At 37.5% G+C, this 21,536-nt stretch overlaps 1 protein-coding gene across 2 annotated transcripts in view; it reads left to right on the top strand.

Annotated features, from left to right (window-relative positions):
- Nucleotides 1-21,536, top strand: part of COG5 (component of oligomeric golgi complex 5) — a 361,130-nt gene that overhangs the window by 253,594 nt on the left and 86,000 nt on the right. For both annotated transcript variants that reach the window (XM_045828077.1, XM_045828076.1), the window contains 2 exons: nucleotides 3,819-3,980; nucleotides 7,078-7,177. In XM_045828077.1, coding sequence (XP_045684033.1) covers nucleotides 3,819-3,980; nucleotides 7,078-7,177 — 262 coding nt within the window. The remainder of the gene's footprint in view (nucleotides 1-3,818; nucleotides 3,981-7,077; nucleotides 7,178-21,536) is intronic.

Genomic DNA, 21,536 nt, shown 5'->3' with positions numbered 1-21,536 from the left:
GAAGGAGAAGAGGAAGAGCAACAAGTGGAGAACTTATTTGAACAAATAATAAAGGAGAACGTCCCCAGTCTGGCAAAGGAAACAGATTTCCAGGAAGTCCAGGAAGCTCAGAGAGTCCCAAAGAAGCTGGACCCAAGAAGGAACACACCAAGGCACATCATAATTACATTAGCCAAGGTACAAATGAAGGAGAGAATCCTAGAAGCAGCAAGAGACAAGGAGACAGTAACCTACAAAGGAGGTCCCATCAGACTGTCAGCTGATTTCTCAAAAGAGACCTTACAGACAAGAAGGGGCTGGAAAGAAGTATTCCAAGTCATGAAAGGCAAGGACCTGCATCCAAGATTGCTCTATCCAGTAAACTTTCATTTAGAATGGAAGGGCAGATAAAGTGCTTCCCAGATAAGGTCAAGTTAAAGGAGTTCATCATCACCAGGCCTTTATTATATGAAATGTTAAAGGGACTTATCTAAGAAAAAGAAGATAAAAAACATGTATAGTAAAATGACAGCAAACTCAACAATTATTAACAACCACACCTAAAACAAAACAAAAACAAACTAAGCAAACTACTAGAACAGGAACAGAACCACAGAAATGGAGATCACATGGAGGGTTAGCAACAGGGGAGTGGGAGAAGGAGAGGGGGGAAAAAGGTTTGGAGAATAAGTAGCATAGATGGTAGGTAGAAAATAGATAGGGGGAGGGCAAGAATAGTATGGGAAATGTAGAAGCTAAAGAACTGATGACACATGGACATGAACTAAAGGGGGAGAATGTGGGTGGGAGAGGGTGTGCAGGGTGGAGGGGAATGAAGGGGGGAAATGGGACAACTGTAATAGCATAATCCATTAAATATATTTAAAAAAAGGTTGACTCAGATATGAAGGATCCATAGTACAGCTAAAATAAAAGTTAGGTAGACTACTGACACAAGACAGAAAAAAGTTAGAAAAATTACTTGTTTTGACATTGTAGCTTCCAAGGATCCTTGCAGCACTGGAGAACAGGAAGAATGTTAAATACTTAGAATTCAATGCTGAAATTTCTGTGGAAGAGGGGAGAAGTAGCTTCTCTTTCTGTTTCTTCTTTCCTTCTTTCTTCTTCTTTCTCACTTTCTTCTTCTGTTTTCTTCTTTTCTTCTTCCTTTCTTCTTATGTCTTGTTCAAATTTATTGGGTTGACATCGGTTAAAAAATTATATAGGTTTCAGGACTGTAATCAAAGATTATATAATACATTATCTTTATATTGTATTGTATGTGTGAAGAAACTTCTTAAGGATAGTAAATGACAGGAGGAAAGATAGACAAGACATTGACTTCAACAGAGGATTGCTCCTGACAGATTTAGACACTAGTTCTTTACTTTTCCCATTGGGGCCTTTATGTCTTCATCTGTTTTAGAAGTTATAGTTAGCACTTTACCAGCACATTGTTTTACTACAGTGTAAAGCATTTTAAATCTCTATCTTCCCAGTACTTAACCAAGGCCTTGTATGTTGTATTTTTACTAAATGTGTGCTAAGTGAAATACTTCTTGAATGAGAAAGTATTAAAAGATAACTGAAATTATGATGTAGGAGCCGGGAGCATTCTGACTTCTAGGTCTTCTTAGTTGATTAGAAAGGGTGGGAAGGAAAAAGCCAGGTTTTATATATGTGAACAAGCAGGTCAGTCATTTTCAAGGTTAATATTTTGGATGAAGAAGGATTTATTTTTTAAAAGAGGAAAGAAAAAAGACAGTGGTAGGGCAAAACAGAAAAGTGGTAGGACTGGCAGAAGGTTCATAAATAGGGGTGATGTGAGAAGATACGGAGTTAATAATAGGGGTAAGAAAGCAAAGGGAAATAATGGTTATAGACATTTGAGATCAATTGTCAAAGGAAAACTCTAAGACCCAATAAGTGGATTGCTAAATGAAAATCAACACAAATAATTGAAGACATGGAAAGAGTAAGGAAGAAAGACTGTTTAGTAGGTTAAGTTTTGGTTTGTGAAGAATATTGTAAAATTAATTAGCTTAGAACTCCAGTTGGGTGTATGTATGTGATTGTAGAACTTGAACAAAATATGTTTTATTTTTGTCCTCATTCTTGATAACAACAGTTTTGACATGGGAAGACTGATAAGAGCCCAGTCCTATATGAATGTATATACTTCTCTCTCAGTCAGTGAGCCTTATGGGATATGGCAGCTATGGGTGAAAAGGGTTGAGCTAGCGCAGTAGTTTTCAACTACTGCAAGAGTGTGCTGCAAGAATTTTTAAAATATTCCATATATGACTATTTAGTCAAGGGCATTGATCTCTTTTCCTTTAGATTGTCAAATTAAAAACTCACAACAGACCACATAATAATAGCTGTCAAGTGTGAATGCCCTATCTTGAGCCATAAATATATAGGTCACATAACAGAGCTGCATCTTATTGGTCACATCATGTAATAAGGTTGTATCTGACTGGTTAATTCTTAGTACCAGAATTCCTTATATACAAGAATAAGCACCTGGGTTTTTTTAAAAGTCTCTTTTGAGCAAAAAGGGTAGGTAAGTACTATTTTTATTACTTTTTGTAAATCAAAATTATACCTATTTTTGTCAGATTAGCAAAAAATATACACTTTTGGTGTGCCACAGAATTTTAATTAGTTTATATGTACCACGAGATGAAAAACGTTGACAATCACTGAGCTAGTGAAACAGGTCTCTACAGACTTGATACTGTATAAAGACAGGATTTGCTAATGAAAGGCATAGCCCCAATAGAATTAAGGTTTTACAGTGTTATTCTTTGAGTTTCAAGTGACAGACTTACTCCAGTAGGTACTGCTGAATATAATATTGTTTGTGGTAATTTAGGTATAAATTAAAATGTTTAGTCCTTAAAAAATTTAATTCCAAAATGCATTTGCAACAATATTTATTTATTTATTTATTTATTTATTTATTTATTTATAGGATTTTTGACAATTTTATTTGGTATGGATTTTTTAAGTATATTTTATTGATTATGCTATTACAGTTATCCCACTTTGCCCCTCTCTTACCCCATACCCCACTTCTCTCCAGCAGTTCCCACCCTTAGTTCATGTCCATGGGTTGGACATTTAAGTTCTTTGGCTTCTCCATTTTCTATACTGTCCTTAACCTCCCCATTTATTTTGTAGCTATCATTTATGCTTCTTTATTCCCTGTACCTTTTCCCCCATTTTTCCCTTCCCCCTCTCTGCTGATATCCCCCTCTCTACTGATATTCTTCATATCTATCATTCTGTTCCTATTCTAGGTGTTTGCTTAGGGTTTTTTGTTTGTTTGTTTTAGTTTTATTTTTTAAGTTCAGTTGTTGATATTTGTGAGTTTGTTTGTGTTCATAATTTTGATTTTCTTTTTCTTAGATAAGTTCCATTAACATTTCCTATAATAAGGGCTTGGTAATGATGAATTCCTTTAGCTTTACCTAGTTAGGGAAGCACTTTATCTGCCCTTCCATTCTAAATGGTAGCTTTGCTGGATATTGAACACTTCTTGCCAACCCCTCCCTTCTTGCCTGCAAGGCTTCTTTTGAGAAATCAGCTGATAGTCTTATGGGAACTCCATTGTAGGTAACTCTCTGCTTTTCTCTTGCTGCTTTTAAGATTCTCTCTTTATCTTTAAACTTTGGCATTTTTTTATACATTTTTAAATAATTTTTTTCTTTTTCTGCATATAGAGTTACACTTTATTTAAGCAATATTTTTTAAGAAAGGCACTTATAGCCTGATATAATAGCACTTAGTTTTGTATAATTTAAGTTAATTTTCAATAAATTGTGTTCCCACAGTCCAGAAAAGGCGTTAAAAGACTCACTACAGCCCTACGAGGCTGCTTATCTATCAAAATCCTTATCTCGACTTTTCGATCCTATCAACTTGGTTTTCCCTCCTGGTGGTCGTAATCCTCCTTCTTCGGATGAATTGGATGGTATTATTAAAACTATAGCAAGGTATGTATTTTTGTATATAATGGCATGTTACTAAAATGCCTATTAAGTTTGTTAGTCATGTATGATTGCAGTATATTTTTAATTTATTGCAAATTATTCAAGTAATTAGTCCTGTAATTAAGAGTTTTGCAGTGAATGAGTACACATAAAGTAAGTACTTGAGATTCCAATTGATAAAGTCATTTAAATAGAAACAGTCTGTTCTGACTATTTTAATCTTGTCAATGATGCAAAGTAAACCTAGTTCTTTACACCATAATAAATTTCTAGTATTATACTCCTGAGTTCCCTTATTATTCCCCCTGTTAGTTTTTAATTATCTTATTTCTATAAGGTGGAAATAATAAGATAGGATTAGTTTATAAACTAAAACAGCATAAGATATAAAAGCTACACAATTTTAGAAAGATGGCAGGCTTCTGTCTCAGAACCTGTTCCCTCTAGAACAGGGGCCCCCAACCCCAGGGCCATGTACTGGTACTGGTCCATGGCCTGTTGGGAACCAGGCTGCACAGCAGGAGGTGAGTGACAAGCAAGGGAGTTAAGCTTCACTTACAATAGCACCTAAGCTTTGCCTCCTGTCTCTCCAACTTCCCCTATCCCTGGAAAAATTGTCTCCCATGAAACTGGTTCCTGGTGCCAAAAAGGCTGGGGACTGCTGCTGTAGAACACCCAAAGAAGAATAACCCTGACATCCTCTGCCAGGCCAGTCTGATCCTAAGCTGGGCCCTGGAATTTCTTCTCCCATCCAAAATCCATCCAAAATACTGTCCTTTGGAAAATGCAGGCAGCTACAGCATTGTCATCCAGGCATCCTTGAGGAGGAGAGCCAGAGAGCCAGTCTCTGCCCTCTTTTCTTTATTTTAAATCTTCTGGCTCATAATTCCATGCACTCCAGAGGCATTCAGCTTCTCGGCCAATCCCATCTTAGGCTGTTTACCATTGCCTTGGGAAACCTCCTCCCACTTCCCCTCCTTCTCCTCCCCAGTGATCTGATCAGATCTCTCTGTATCAGTTATACTGTTGCCTTTAGATATTACAGCTGCCCAAATCCGTTTGTAGTTATGACTATCTCAGTTCCTGCCATAGCTAACAAATTGTCATAACAGTAGGTCTTTACATTTGTCACTGAACATTTTGAGGGGTAAAACTAGTAGTTAGTCAATATAGGACCAAGGTATAGAAATGTCTAGATTCTTTTACACTACAAATTTGAAGGTGGTGATTCTGTGGCATGTCAGAATAAGACTACAAAATCACAGATATAATATACATAAGCATCTTTCCAGCTGCAAATATACCTTAACATTGTCTAATTATCCAGCATCTTGATCCTAAATCTCTCCACAATTATCTTGACTTTCCAAAGTTCTGACTCAAGATTTTTTTAACCCTAATGTGTTTATCTGTTTACCATGATAGCAATAAAAATAGTCCTGATTCAACTTGTTCTCTTTGACCTTCTTATAGGAATATTAAAGGGGCATCCCTCTCATTCCTTTATGCAGCTTGGCAATGCTGTAATCAAATATAATGTGGACCTTAAAGAAGCATACTTACACCAGTGTTTAAAAGTGAACATTAAAGAAATTATGTCTCACTATTATATGAGATCTGTCTGGAAAAAGTATATCCATTATAAATATAATGAGAATGGTTTGTGCAAAATCAATGTAACCTAGCAGCCAAGGAGAGTGGGCTGGAGTGCACATGTGTGAACAATGATAACTTCACTGTACTAGTTAGTGGGGGCAGAAGATGCTGCTGTGTGAGCATGTGTACTGTGTGGCTGTTGCATCAAAATGACTAAGTGAGTAGAGCGTGAATCTACATCAAATTTTGCATTAAGCTTGAACATTCATTCATGGAAATTATTCAGATGATTCAGAAGGCTGCAGCTATGGGCAACTGGTGACTGGGCAGCTTCATCGTGACATCATGCCTGCTCATGCATCACATTTCATGCAGTTTTTTTGGTGAAACATCAAATCACCAGGTGACACAGCCCCTCTACAGCCCCTCTGGTGCCCTTCAACTTCTGTTTTTTCCCAAAACTAAAATCACCTCTGAAAGGGAAGAGATATCAGACAATCTATGAGATTCAGGAAAATATGACAGGGTAGCTGATGGCAATTGTGAGAACTGTGTGAGATCCCAAAGTTGCCTACTTTGAAGGGGACTGAGGCATCATTGTCCTACAAACAATGCTTCTTGTGTCTTGTATCTTCAGTAAATATCTCTACTTTCCATATTACATGGCTAGAGACTTTCTCCACAGACCTTTGAGAAGACATTTTGTCACCTATAGTCTGCACTAATGTTGTCTCAAAGTCCTTCAATTGCTTCATCAAGAGAATCTGATCAGTGCCAAAATTTAATCTGCTACTTCAGAGACAATAAATACTTCTCCTGCTTTTTACCTCTTGTGGGATTTCATGTAATTTTTAACTCTTAGTATTCTTTCCATGGTGTTTGTAAACACTCCAGGATTTGTTTGTTTTGTCTTTTTTGGCTTGGTAGTCAGTTCAAATGTCCCAGTTAACTCGGTGTTAAAGTTGGAAATAGACACAAGAAAGAAATACTTTAAGAATTCAAAATTTCAAATTCTTACTATGCTTTTGAGATATTTGAAAATCTAAACAAAATAGCGTAAATTGGCATTAATTTCTAGAAATTGAGTTCCTTTATGTATCATATGTGATTTTTATTGTTAGCCCCTGTCCTTCAAGGTCATCATTTCCATTCAAGAGCTGTCATTTCCGTGCAGATGTCTGTAATATACAGTGGCTCTAATTGCACTTCTCAGTATTAACAAGGTTGCAACTTAAAAAATCTGTACACAATTTACTCTCATAATCACAGCCTGAATCCACACATGACATGTTTTTATTAATGAGAAACTGATCGTTAACAAAGCCATCTCAAATCACTTTCTTCTAATGCTGAATTTGGAAGGGAAAATGAAACAATGCAACCAATTCTTGCAAGCAATCAATTAAACCTATAAAAAGAATTACCATATTGTGTATTCGTTTTAGGTTTATATGTTTGTTAATAAGCACTGCTGCTAATAATGAAGTCTGTTTGTTTTGTCCAGTGAACTAAATGTAGCTGCTGTTGATGGAGACCTGACACTGGCCATATCAAAAAACGTGGCAAAGACCATCCAGTTATACGGTGTGAAATCAGAGCAGCTTGTAAGTGTTATCTCTTCTATAAACTTTCATCATTTTTTAAAAATTACTAATTTTACAATATTTGACTAACTATAAATATAAAATGGACTGAATAGTAATTAATTAATTTTTGTGACCAGTTGATGTTTTATTTAATATTTATGTACTTTCTTTTTTAATTTATTTTAATTTTTTAGTATATTTTATTGATTATGCCATTACAGTTGGCCCATTTTTTTCTCCCCTTTATCCTTCTCTGCCCTACACCCCCCCTTCCACCAGCATACCCCCGCTTTAACATTTCATATAATAAGGGCTTGGCAATGAACTCCTTTAACATGACCTTATTTGGTAAGCACTTTATCTGCCCTTCCATTCTAAATGATAGCTTTGCTGCATAGAGTCATCTTGGATCTAAGTCCTTGCCTTTCATGACTTTGAATTCTTGTTTCCAGCCCCTTCTTGCCTGTAAAGTTTCTTTTGAGAAATCAGCTGACAATCTTATGGGCACTCCTTTGTAGGTAACTCTCTCATTTTGTCTTGCCACTTTTAAGATTCCTTATCTTTAATCTTGGGTAACTTAATTATAATGTACCTTTGTGTGTGTTTGCTTCCTTGGGTCCAGCTTCTTTGGGACTCTCTGAGCTTCCTGGACTTCCCAGAAGCCTGTTTTCTTTGCCAGGTTGGGGAAGTTTTTCATAATTTTTTCAAATAAGTTTTTAATTTCGGGCTTTTCCTCTTCTCCTTCTGGCACCCCTATGATTTGGATGTTGGAATGTTTAAAGTTGTCCCAGAGGTTCCTAAGCCTATCCTCGTTTTTTTGAATTCTTGTTTCTTCATTCTGTTCTGGTTGAATGTTTACTTCGTCCTCCTGCTCCAAATTGTTGATTTGAGTCCCGATTTCCTTCCCTTCACTGTTGGTATATTTTTCTTTATTTCACTAGCCTTCACTTCTTCCTCCATTTTGCAACCATACTCAGTCATTTCTGTGATCATCTTGATCACCAGTGTTTTGAACTCTGCATCTGATAGGTGGGTGTCTCCTCATTGTTTAGTTCTTTTTCTGGAGTTTTGATCTGTTCTTTCATTTTGGCTATATTTCTTTGTCTCAGCACACCTGTTACATTGTAAGGGGTGGAGTCTTAGGTATTTGCCAGGATGGGGCAACCCACGTTGGATGTGTCACGGTGCTGTATGTGGGGGAAGGATTAGAGAGGGAACAAAGCCACTTGCTCGGCTCTCACCCCCCTTTGAAAAAATGGCATTTCTTCCGCTGCCACAACCCTCAGAGGTTTTTACCAGCACAGATTCTGAGGTTTTATTTCCTCATGCTGGAATCCTGGGTTGAGCTGTTTGCCTCACTCCCCAGTTGTTCCTCTCAGGTTATCCATACTCGAATTTGGAATGCCTGGTTCACTAATCACCACCTCACACAGTCCTCCATCTTTTGCCTTGCCTTTGGTCCTCTCCACTGCAGCTGCACATCTCCACCCTTCTTGCCAGTCTTGGTGAATATTTCTTCTTTAACTCTTTGGTTGTCAGATTTCCATATAGTTCAATTTTCTTGCAGTTCTGGTTATTTTTTGTTTTTAAATTAGTTGTTGTCCTTCTTTTGGTTGTGCAGGGGAAGCAAGGCGTATTTGCCTAAGCCTCAATCTTAGCTGGGAGGTATTTTAATATTTTTATTGTATTTTTTCCATTACCATTTAGTCCCCTTGTACTCCCTTCCCCCCCAGCCATCACCACACTGTGAATATTAATTTACTGGCATTTTTACTCTAGTGAACTTTTGAAACTTTGTGATGAATTTTAATCAGAAAAAAAAGTGTTACATCTATTAAAAATGGCCCTCCTGCCACTGTTATACTCTCAGAATGCAGGCAGGTTTTTTAAATAGGACTTGTTAAAACAATGTGTGTGCCACTTATGGGCTAATTACATGTTTTTAAAATAATGATTATTTCAGATTGATCAAATTTACCCTTTCTTTAACCACTTACTCTAGATATTCATGCACTGTTACCTACTGTGAAATTGAACTGTTAGAAAATGATTGGAAGAAGTGACATGCTTAAAATTGTAATATGAAAGTATTGATTAAGTTTCTAAAGGCTCTAACCCTATAGCCTGGAAATTTAACCCTAAAATTATTCCATTTGAAACCGGGGTTTGCATATATTTAAAACAATAGCTGTATAGCTGAATCATAATCTTAATTCTATAAATTAATTATTTAAAGCTAAGTGCATGTTTAACTAGTATATATGTGAGCTAACTGAAATCTAAAGAATAAGGCTTTAATATACTTTTAACTGTCATTGATGGACTACATTAACTGTCCTTATTGTGTAACCAACCATAGTTTCAGTTTAGCCTCTCTGACTGCTCCTAGTAGCAATGTCAGAAAATGAAGTAATCTGTTTTACCTGCATCCTAGTAGGTCCATGTGGCGCTGGAATAATTTTTAGGCGAGGCCGGTAACAAATGGAACTGAAGGAATTTGTGTAAAATGAGTCTTGATGGTACAGTCATATCCTACTTTCAGTTCCAAAGGCTGGCCGGGTTTTGTTTTGCATGCTATTAATAATATGGTGCTATTTTCCATTTAATTGTTCTTGCAGCTTTGGCAAACAATTTAAAAGCATCTTGTTTTGAAACTTTGTTTATTGAAAACTGACCCTATAGAGACCATCAAAGCTCTTTGTAGGTAATTAGATGACTAATTTTTGTCTCAAGCTTTTAAAAAAGCATGGTTTATTTATTATTATTTTTTAATTTATTGGTTTTAGAGAGAGAAGGAAGAGGGAGAAAGAAAGAGAGAATAAAACATCGATTTATTTGTTCCACTTATTGATATATTCACTGGTGATTCTTGAATGTACCCTGATTAGGGGTCAAACCTGCAACCTGGGCGTATTGAGACAGTGCTCTAACGATCGAGCCACCAGCCAGGGCCACATGGTGTATTCCTATATATGAAAGTCAGGACTATATCCAATAGTGTAATAGTGAAAATGTCAGGAAGATAATCATTATGAGATGGTCCCACCTAAAGACAACATTAGGAGGAAGAACCAGTATATATATGGGAAATATTCAACCTTTTTTGGCAGGAGGACGCAGTGGTAATGGTAACTTGTGACTTTTGTTAAGGTAGTAATGCAAAAGGTATTGACAAAATTAAAATATATCAACATACATCTGATTAAATTGATATTACTGGTCAAGTAGTCTGTGACCCTAAGTTACGTAGGCCTACCAAATCTACTGTATGCTAAAAGTTAATGGAAAGTCATTAACTAACATTTTTTAATCGAATTGTTTCCTTTTTTCACAAGAAAATTTACTTTTCAATTTTTATTTTATAGTATTTTATAAATAAACCCCTAGCATTAAATAAGAGTACAAAGAGGATCATTTGCTCTATTTTTAAAATGTATTATTGATTAACAATAAGTAACATTTTAGTATTTATCTCTCATTTTTTTAGGTGTTAATAATACTGTTTCTTCCACTCTTGTGTTTCAAAATTTGACATGTTTTGTTCCTTGATCTTGTTATATTCCTAAACTTGTAGTATTGTTTCACTGAAAACACTCAGAGGAAAATGGCCAAAATTAAATGTTTAGTGGGAGAAAGACTTGAAACAGATTGTTAAGTAGAATATCAGCTTTGTAAATGGAAATGTTGACTTGAAATTTAGTATGATAAGTCTAAAAATGCAGGATTGTTTTTATAGATGAAAAATTTAAGCCTCAAGTCCACAAGGTTGAAAGGTAATATAAATCAGTTCAAGAAGTAAGATAAAGGAAAGCTAGAATTTTAAAGGTGAGCATGTCACAGGTGGGCAGAAGTAACCAGGTTCTTGGTGATTGCGGACAAAGAATTGAACTGAACACACAGAGTTTGTAGCAGAAAGAGAAAGAGTAGATTTATTAAGCAATAATACACTCCTCAGAACATAGGAGTAGGCCAGTTCTGAGCAGAGATTGACCTCAGGGGCTGGAGGGGTTCTACTCTTATAGGGCAGATCTTTCCTAACTAGTTTTGGTGGGCTTTAATTGCTCATGTACAAGTAGTTGTATTACTTTAAAGCTACTGCACATGTGGTCTCTGGTGATTTTTCTTTACTGGCCACAGGAGAAGGGGGTCACACGATGTCTGTTTATTATAATGCTATTATAAGGAAGCAGGGATCAGGTAGTATTTTCTGTGCAGATGCATTCATGATTCCCCATGATTCAGCGCTTTCCTAGAAATCGGGAACTACTGGTCTTAGAACGGGTCTCTGTCCTGTATTGACCCCCTTTATCTTAGCCCTGGGGCACCTCCAGAGTTTCCTCCTTCCTGACAATCTTCTACCTCAAGCATGTTTTCAAAAAGGGTGACTGACCATTTAACCCCCCATCCCCTCCCCCATCATCCTCCACACGTCCAGCGCCTGTTCCCTGTGTCCATGCCTGTTCTCTTCTACCTTGTTTGCTCAATCCCTCCACTCCTCACTCAGCCCCCCAAACCTCCCAACAGCTGTCAGCCTGTTCTCTATCTATGAGTCTGTCTCTATTTTGCCTGTTCACCTGAAACCTGTATAATTTTGTTAATCACTGTCACCTCAATAAATTTAATAAAATGCAGGTGGAAGGTGACTTGAAAATGAGCAGCTTGACAAGAGTCCTAAATTTCCCTAAAGGGTAGTTGTGAAAGTTCCTTGGCTATCAGAACATTTTAGTATATGGAACTGCCTTTAGTCACATCAGGATAAAGTCTCATAAAAGGATTTTTCCAAGTAGGTTTTTTCTGTGGGTGATTTAAACTCATTGTGTCTATTCGGATCTATTCTTCCATGTTTCTATGAAACCTATGTGTTTACTTTCAACCTCATTATTTTAATGTTCTGCATATAGTAGAATAAAATATGTAAGTTATATATAGTATATACATTATAGTATATATATATAGACTTAAAACAATCTGAAATTATTTTATCATTACACATGCATGTAACCTTTTTCTAAGGCTTTTCTGTTATTAATAGCCAAAATTATGTGTCATACAAAGCTAAACCTCTATAAGGAAAAATCTTTAAATTCTTTTTTCTGCTTCTTAAATCGTAGCAGGTAATTCACTATTTAAGGTTAGGGTGGGGCCATCAAAGTAACTACCATTATCAAGCCCTTAAAGTGGCCTGGACTGTGTCAAGCCTCGCACATGTATCATCTCTTTTATCTCACAACAGTCTTATGAAATGGAAATATCAGTATTTGCCATTGTGAAATGTGGAAATTGAGGCTGAGAAGGAAGAATTAGTAGCATGCCTGAAATAGATCGCTAAAAATAGGATGTGAGCTAACAAGTATTGAAACTAGCATTCAAGCTCAGATTTGACTCTAGGCCAGCTTTTAAAACTCTCTCTTGTATTTCAATACAAATACATCTTTTTTTTAAATAATAAAATTTGGGCTCATGCATACATATTATTTTGTGATTCACTTATTCCCTTTATAATATGACATAGAGATCTGTATCTACTGTTTTTTTTTAAGAGTTAATTTTTAAAGAATGGGGAAGGGATGGAGAAAGGGAGAGAAACACCAATGTGTAGTTGCCTCTTGCACACCCCCTAATGGGGACCCGGCCTGCAACCCAGGCATGTACCCTAGACTGGGAATCAAACCAGGACCCTTTGGTTCACAGGCCCGCGCACAATCCACTGAGCTACACCAGCCAGGGCTACATCTACTGTTTTTATACATGTATAATGTATTTCATTTATGTATCAGTATATTTAATTTCTTTGTTCTTAATGGATAGTGTCATAGTACATTTGAGATGTTATAATATACCATAAACTGGGTGGCTTGTAGATGATAGTAATTTGTTGCTCACAGTTCTGGGAGTTGGGAAGTCCAAGATGAAGGCACCAGCTATTTGATGTCTAATGAGAGCCTCTTTTATGGCTGGTAGGTCGCTCTCTTTTCTCTATAACCTCAGTGGGTAGAAAGGGCAAGGCTTTCTCAAGCTTCTTTGCTAAGGGCTCTGATCCCGTTCTTGAGTACTTCACACTTGGGATTGCAGCATCTCCTACAGGTTTCTCCTTTGAATGCTGTCACCTTGGGCATTAGGATTCAACACACGGATTGGGTTTGGGGTGATACAAACATTCAGACAATAGCAAATACTTAGGTGGTTTAGTAGTTTAATTCACAAATAATGGGGATTTAGCCTTAAGTTCTCCTGTATGAGTTATAGCAGTAGGGTTTACTTCCTCTAATTCAGTATGTGTCATGTGAACACTGGCTTCCAAGGTGCTCTTTTGTGGAAATAAATTAGTGTTTTCTAGACTCTCATCATTTAAAAATCCTTATTCATCTGTGTTGACAACAATTAGAAGTTATAATTTATTTACTAAGTAAAATTTTATGTTCACAAACACATGAATACCCATAGATGTACCTATAAAATATTTTATGATTGAACTGAACAAACATTATTTAATAGTGACATGTTTGTAATTTGAAGAGTTTTGAAATGTGACCTTTAAAAGAAAATGTCACTAGACCTTGCTATGGGAATTAGAATAAATTTCTTTGTCTTCTATATGTTAAAGGAAATTAAAATATTAATACATAAGGGAATTACTGTTTTATAATTTATAGACTTATAAACTTTTGTAATATCAAAATTATAGGCAAATATACTAATAAGTATTCCTTTAAAAAGGTAAACTGTCAGGATACTTTCCAACAATAATTATTATATAATGGAATATCTAGGATCTTAGTGTATAAATGTCAAATGTTACAAACGGAGAAAGTAGATTGGCATCTGAATAGGTTACAGACCATGTGAAACAATAATAGAACGACATTTCAGGGGAGGTTTCAGCTTCAGTGCAGGTCATTAACTTTGTACGAGGTCAGGAGTTCTTGATGGCGATAAGACTTTTTAAAGCTTTGTAAATACAGTATATACTTTATTCTTTGTATAATAAATAATTTGGAGACCTGACATTCCTATAATGGAAGAAAACCTACATTGTGCTATTTAAGTGATATAGAAACATGAGGTCAACTTTTTTTTAGTTTTAAAATGAATACTGAATGCAGATTTAAATGTCATCTATCTGGTTATAACCTGTATAATATCATATGGTAATAACTTATGTTATTAACATTTAAGTTGTTAATGATAGTGTGTGATTTTTGAGAGTATGTTTATTGAAGCTTAGGACAGTGAAACAAGGAAACCTTAGGATAGAAGAAGGGATAGGAGAGAGGCTAAGTGGGGCTGCTCACAGCTCACCGGAGAGTGGGCAAACAGGGGGACCATGAAGACGGGTTTAGGGGTTTAGCCTGGTAGGAGCTGCCACTGCCCACTGCTCCCCTGGTTGCAAGTTTCATGATATCTCTTAAAGTTTAGGAGATGCACACCTGTGTGGGAAGAAAAGGATGAAAGGAAAGGCACAGGAGTACCCCCAGGAGGGAGAGCACCAAGAAAGTAAGAAATCACTTGGAATAGTTTTTATATTATGTTTATAAAACTATTATATAAATAGTTTTTGTATTATGGTTCATTGACAAGTGAACCATATTAGTAGATCCTGTTGTACCAAATGTATTTTAGCCATAATAGAAATACACTGATCCCTTTGGATTACCCACCCTCTTGATTCTTTAGACAACCTTCTACTCTTCCTTATTTCTGTCTGTTCTTATCTGTCCTTATGTTGGACTATTTTAGGGCCACTCATCCTTTTCTTTAAGATAGCTCTGACTTGCTTCCCAGACTTTAAAAGCTTGATTTTCTGGGGACTGTGCCAGGTCAGTAGTAGATGGTCATGCTTGTCTAAGATTCAATAGGCTATAGTGAAGACAGAGAAACATCAAATAACGGTTACTGGCATTAGGAAATATTTTCAAGAGAAAGTCAAAACTTGAACATTGAAGTTAAAGTCTTTCAAAGTCTGAATTAATTCTCTGTGTGCAATAAGAATGTTGCATAACAGACAACCTCAAAACCTGAGCAGCATACAGTAGACATTTATTGCTCATACTTTCCAGGGTAAGTGGAGGTATAGCTGGGTGACTTTGCTAATCTTGGCTTACAGAGGCTGGCTGATCTAGGCTATAGTAGCTAGGGACTTGAAAAGAGATTGGGCAATTGGACCTTGCCCCAAAATTTTACACTTCGATACTATGAAGATTTTCTTAATATATTAGGATTAGTCTGACTTTCCTGGTCCATTTAATACTAAGAACTTTCAAATCTTTTCAATCATATCAGTGATCAAGAACTTTCACTCTTATCTCTGTTCCAAGGTATAAGAATGTAATTTAGTTCCCTAATGTATCCTTTTAAAATTATACTATTTAAAGTGTGTTTCTGAGAGAAGCTGTCAGCAGTTAGTGAAGTTAGGTTCTGATTCACTCAGAGCACCCTCTTCCTAGCACACACAGACATATACATACAAGTAACAGCAAAGATACAGCCACAATCACAAATAAGATATAAAGAAAACCTACACTTACCCCCTAGGCCAGGGGTGTCAAACTCATTTTCCCTGGGGGCCACATCAGCCTTGCAGTTACCTTCAAAGGGCCAAAATAATTTTAGGACTGTATAAGTGTAACTACTTCTTAACTGTTAAGGAGTTGAAATTACATTTGGCCCTTTGAAGACAACTGCAAGGCTGATGTGGCCCCCAGTGAAAATGAGTTTGACACCCTTAGTCTAGGTAGCTTATTCTCTACCTCTACTCATTCTCTAGGTATCAGCGCAGTGTGACCTGAGGTAAGATAGCCTTGCAAATGGAACACATGCTCAGGGATTGGATCTGCAGTATTCTAGTGGTACAGGATCTCTGAGCCCCAGCATTAGAGATGGTTCTGAGTTGGAGAGCTGGAGTAGAGTGGTGGGGAGGGAGGCAAGGTTGAAAGATCACCAATAAAATCCCCAGGCACCAGGGACAAGCCCGAAGGAAAAGACACCTAAATGCTTCCTTTTAAAAATTAGGATACAATCTAAAATTCACTGCATTTGAATATAAAAGAACTCATTTGCATTTTAAAAGCTATTGATTGTCTTTAATTACTATGTGAAGCACATAGGACACTGTGGAGTAAAAGGGATTCCAGGGAAAGCAACCTCACAGGGTGATCTGAGCATACATTTCTGACTAGGCAGTTATGGTGAGTGATCATGGCCAGGCATACAGCTTCTTCAGTAAAAACTTTTATCTTTGCCTTAAGCAAGCCATACACATTGTTTCTGTGCATCCTGGTTAATACACCCATGAAATGCCACTTTTCAGGTTCCTTAGAGGAGAAATCATCTTCAAGAGAACACATAATCTTTTTAACTATCCTGCAATCCAGTCCCTGACTTGCTTTCTCCCACCTTCATGTAATCATTCCCTCCATAAATCCAAACGTGTAAAAGAAGCTGTAAACTGCCATTCCTGGGAACTTTTGAAGTCTTGCTACCTGGCATATGTCATTAGTTTTGACTCAAATAAACTCTTTATAAACGAGTTCTACAGGTTTGGACATTCTTAGGTTGACAGCACTTTTTACTCAGTACACTAGTGTGAGTTTATACCAATTTAGAATATTTTCAGGACACACCTAAAGAGACATGATGCATATGGAAAGTGTTTTCTCTGTGATCGGAATCAAGAAAGTATTTCTCCTTCTCAGGCAATTCTTTTTTAATTTAATCATTTTCAGTATCTTAGAGCAGTAATGATTAATTGAGGAGCTCTGTGAAAAGGTTTCAGGGGATCTGTGAACCCCAGGAAATTATAAAATACTATGATATGTGGATTTTTTTCTTGGAAAATGTAACACTTTCAAATGATTTTGTGTAAGTACAGCACGCTAACCAATTACACCACTAGAGCGTCGTACGTTTTCAAAGTATTTCAAAGAAGTCAATGATCCTTCCTCCCAAAGTAACTTAAAAATATCTGGAGAATCTCCCAAATATTTGGAAATTAAATAACATACTTTTAAATAACCCCTGGGTCAAAAACGGAAATATAAAAACATTTTGAACTTAAAATATAAAATATCAAAATTTGTGGGTTGCAGTTAAACTTAGGGAAGGAAGTTCATAGCACTAAATACTTGTATTGTTGTGGGGGCAGGGAGCAGTTCTCACATCAGGGTTCTAATCTTCCACCTCAAGACACTAGGGTGGTGTAGGGGAAGTCAGAGGTGCACTAGGGGCTCCAGCAGTAAAGTTGCCTGGGAAATGCGGAATTCTCTGTTTAACTTTCTGTGACTGTTTAACTCTTTGTAGCCTCAGGCTTGGCTCACTACCCAGAAAATTGGAATGCCACCCAAAGATAAACTTCATGCCCCCAGAAAGGTTAATGAATGTATAGAGTGGATAACTGCCCAATGTTATCTGTTAGCTTAGAAAGGCATTGCTCTCTCTGGTGGTCTAGTGACTATCTAGCATATGGTTTTACTATGAACCCCTATGAAAAACAGACCCTGTCCTGGGAGGGAAGGATTTATTCCCAGCCAGCCACCATTAGGAGCAAGCAACTGCTTTGCTTGTGTATATAATTTTCTCCTATTAAAGCCCTTATGAACTGGAATAAGGCTACATGTCAGTTCTTTGAATCAATTGTAAATTTAGATTTTTATGGCTTTCCCCAAACAGAGGGAGAACACAAATTAAATTCATAACAAGTAGAAAGAAGGAGGTAATAAAGATTACAGTGGAAATATTAAGTTGAAAATAGGAACCAATAAAGAAAAGTCAGTGAAACCAAAAGCCTTTTTTAGAATTTGTTGGTGTAAGAAACTTCCAAAACCTGTAGAGAATTTTTGTAAGTTTATTGGAGCCAAACTGACAATTGCTGGGAAGCAATACCTGAAATGCTCCCAAGAATGACAGTTTTGCAGTTTCTTTTATACATTTGGAATTAAGGAGGGTACTTAAGAAAGATTGCATGAATGTAGTAGACAGTAAGGTACAGGATAGTTAACAAGATACTATGCTTCCTTGAGGATGTTTAGACTTCAAGGGATATAGAAAAGAGGATTCCTAGTGGCTTGCAAAGGTATGTTAACCTAGATGTGCCAGAACAATGGACAGAGCTTGGCTTAACTTCTTACCAGAGTTTATAAGCTTGAGGCATGACTTTGCACCATGACCTACCCAGTTAGAAATTTATGATCAGATCACCTTGTGAGGTTATTTTTGGTTAGATTTATTATAGCATTACTTTTTTTTTATCCACAGATTAAAAGTGACTTTTTACAATGAGTGTACATATAGAGAAGGAAAGAGTTTCCCTCTGCTATCTTAGGTTCAATAGCCAGGTCTATGAAATAAACTGACAGTAGAGAGATTAAAAGAAGAAAAAGTATACAAATTTATTTTTTCAATAATACATGTATGAGGGCATCACAGGAAAAAATAAGTGAATACCCAAAAAAGGGATGAAATTTAAGAATGTACCATCTTAATAAGGGAAGTAGAAAGGAGGGAATATAGGCTACTTAGGAGAGCATAAATTAATTTTAGAAAGGTTGAGTGGGCTCTTAGAAAAATAGATGGGCAATATTGTCATGAGAGAAGCTCCCAGAAACTTGGTTCTTCTCACTGACACAGTAAAGAATTATAGGACAGTGATTCTATTAGCAAGCAAGTGAAGTTTATTAATGCTAAGTTCTAATAGGAAAACAAAAGCAAGGGTGGCCAGAGGCCAGCAGGCCAGGGGTCCCCTGTGTGGCAAGAGAACCAAGAGGGGCCAAGAGCCGAGAGAGAGAGAGAGTCCTTTGTTTTGAGGACTTATATAGTTAGGGAGATGGGGGTGAGGGAGTTACATATTGATTAACAGGTATAGGTGGTACCAGCTTCCCCCAGCGAGACATGACAACCCAAATGTAGGTATGGGGGTCTGTTAGCCCAAATCCTTATTTTGCTGCAGACTCTATTTGTTCATTTTGTATACATGATATGAAGCAAACGGTTAACCAGAGTTGTTTATGGGCTTTTCTTTGGGCACTGTAGCCCCCTCCCCTTCTCTCTTCTAGGCCTTGGGATGAATACTCAGTCCCAAGGTTTTCCTTTTCCCAGCTAGTGGAGATGATACACACCAACTTTCAAGGGCTGCCCCCACCCCTACACTATCTTGGTCAGAATGCCGGGCAACCTTATGGAACCAGGCTCAGGATGACTGGGTCAGTATGTGAGCTTTTGCTTTTAGCTTCCTGTATTAAGTTCTTTGTTAGATTGCAATGGGAGTCCTGCCTTTATTTCCCCTCTAGATGCTCATTCTACCATAACACTATGGTTGTTTGTGACAAAGTTTGAATGGGTATGATGTTTACTTCTAGTTTCCTCTCCTGTGATAAGAGACGATTTACATTGGGAATGAGTCCTGAGAGTTTTGACTAGGAATAAAATGTAAGACTGAGTAAGAGAGTTTATTGATGTGTGTCACTGTCCCATGACTCAGGATTGAGCAACCTGGCAAGGCCCCTAGAGCCCCTTTGCTGCTGAGATAGTGCCCTGAATCTTGAAAGCCATGATGGTCTTGAGTAAATGAGATGTTTGTGCCAGAATGCCTTGGCAGCAGAAGGGGTGGAAGGTTTGGTGAGGGGGGCATACAAAAATTGGCTTATTATGTTAGATCAGAGTCTAGTAATTAACCATCTCTGGGAGAGCCCAGAGGGCAAGTTTCTCACTAGTGAATTAAGAATTATGCCAGTGAGAGGCCACTGGCATTGTTAAGAAGCTCCTGGTGATTGGCTTTCTAGGCTGCTCTGGGTCTGGGCTCCCAAGTGTTGGGGATGAACTGGGGATGACAGCCTTCAAGAAAAGCACTGCACAGCATTCATCTATCTAAAGCAAGGTGGACAGGTCATCATAACAGCAGAAAAGTTGCAATGGCAGTCTAGTCTCTTATTTGCAGACATCAGGGAGCAGTCAAAAAAAAGTTAAAAAGAGAGAGAGAGTCAATCTTCCCCAGCTGATGAATCACCACCTGGCTAGACTGGTGCCAGTTGAGTTCCTTTTGGCTCTCTCTTTAGGTAGAGTGGTGGGTCCAGGGAAAGCCTTTCCATGTATTTACCCTTCTTCAAAAACCTTCTGCTCAAAATAATCAATGTGCCAAAGCAGCATTTTTTTTATTGGGGTGACATTGGTTTGCAAAACCATACAAATTTCTAGTGTACAACTCAACCAGACATCATCTGCTCACTGCATCATGCACCCATCACTCAAAGTAAAGTCTCCTTCCATCTCCATTTAGTCCCACTTTGCCTTCTTCCACCTCCCCCTCCCCCTCTTTTCCTCTGGCTGTCATCATATGTTGTCTGTGTCTGTGTGTTTGTCTGTGTATTTCTTTTTTGCTTAATCCCTTCACCTTTTTTTTTTTCATTTACCCCCCTCCCCTCTGACAGCTGTCAGTCTGTTCTAATTATCTATACTTCTGTTCCTATTTTATTTGTTATTTTGTTCATTAGATTCCACATATAATTGGGATCCTATCATTACTGTAACTGAATACAGGTCTGGCTGCCTGTTTCAGCAAAAGGCAAACTCATTAGACAGATGCTGTTGAAAAGGAAGTGGTTTCTTCAGATGCCAGCAGTCTATAAAGATGGGGGACTGTCCTCTTAAAGCTCATCTTAACATCTCAGTGCAGGCAGAGGTTTTTATAAGGGGGGAGAGGGGAAGCAGAAAAAAGAGATCACAGGAGGAGGCCTGTTTTCTTTGCATGACAAGGCCCAGGCTCCTGGGGTGAGTAGATACCCTAGATATTGAACCATCTGGGAGGTTGTTTGGGCCTTTTCAGGAGAGACTTTATACCCTCTACCTGTGAGGAAGTTTAATACTAGGATGGAATTATTATCTGAGTCTTCTTTGATAGTACTAGAAATTAAGAAGTCATCAACATATTGGACCCTGGGTCCATACAGGGTCCATACAGGACCCATATTGGGCCCTGTTGATCAACTGGAGTTCCTTAATTCCTTGGCTAAAGCATTTCCAAATAAATGGGGACTGTCCCTGAAGCCTGAGGGAATACAGTCCATGTATATTGGCAAGTCTCCCTGGTTGGGGGTTAGTCCATTCAAATACAAACAAATACTGGAAGTGAGGGTGAAGAGGGATACAGAAGAGAATCCTTTCAATCTAATGCAGTAAAATAGTTGGCTTCTCCTGGGATTTGAGTTAAGATCGTGTAGAGGTTTGGAACTATAGGATGTACCAGAATTACAGTCTCATTTACTGTTCTGAGGTCTTATACAAACCAGTATTCTCTGTCTGGCTTTTGTGAGAGAACAGGCATATTGCATGGGGACTGGTAGGTCCTAAGAAGCTATTCTCTGTCTGGCTTTTGTGGGAGAACAGGCAT

Source organism: Phyllostomus hastatus, unplaced genomic scaffold (genome assembly GCF_019186645.2).
Source record: "Phyllostomus hastatus isolate PE091 unplaced genomic scaffold, TTU_PhHast_1.1 phas_scaffold_78, whole genome shotgun sequence".
NCBI classification, from domain to species: domain Eukaryota; kingdom Metazoa; phylum Chordata; class Mammalia; order Chiroptera; family Phyllostomidae; genus Phyllostomus; species Phyllostomus hastatus.
The sequence above is the reverse complement of the archived record's forward strand: the minus strand, read 5'-3'. Positions and strand labels throughout refer to the sequence as shown.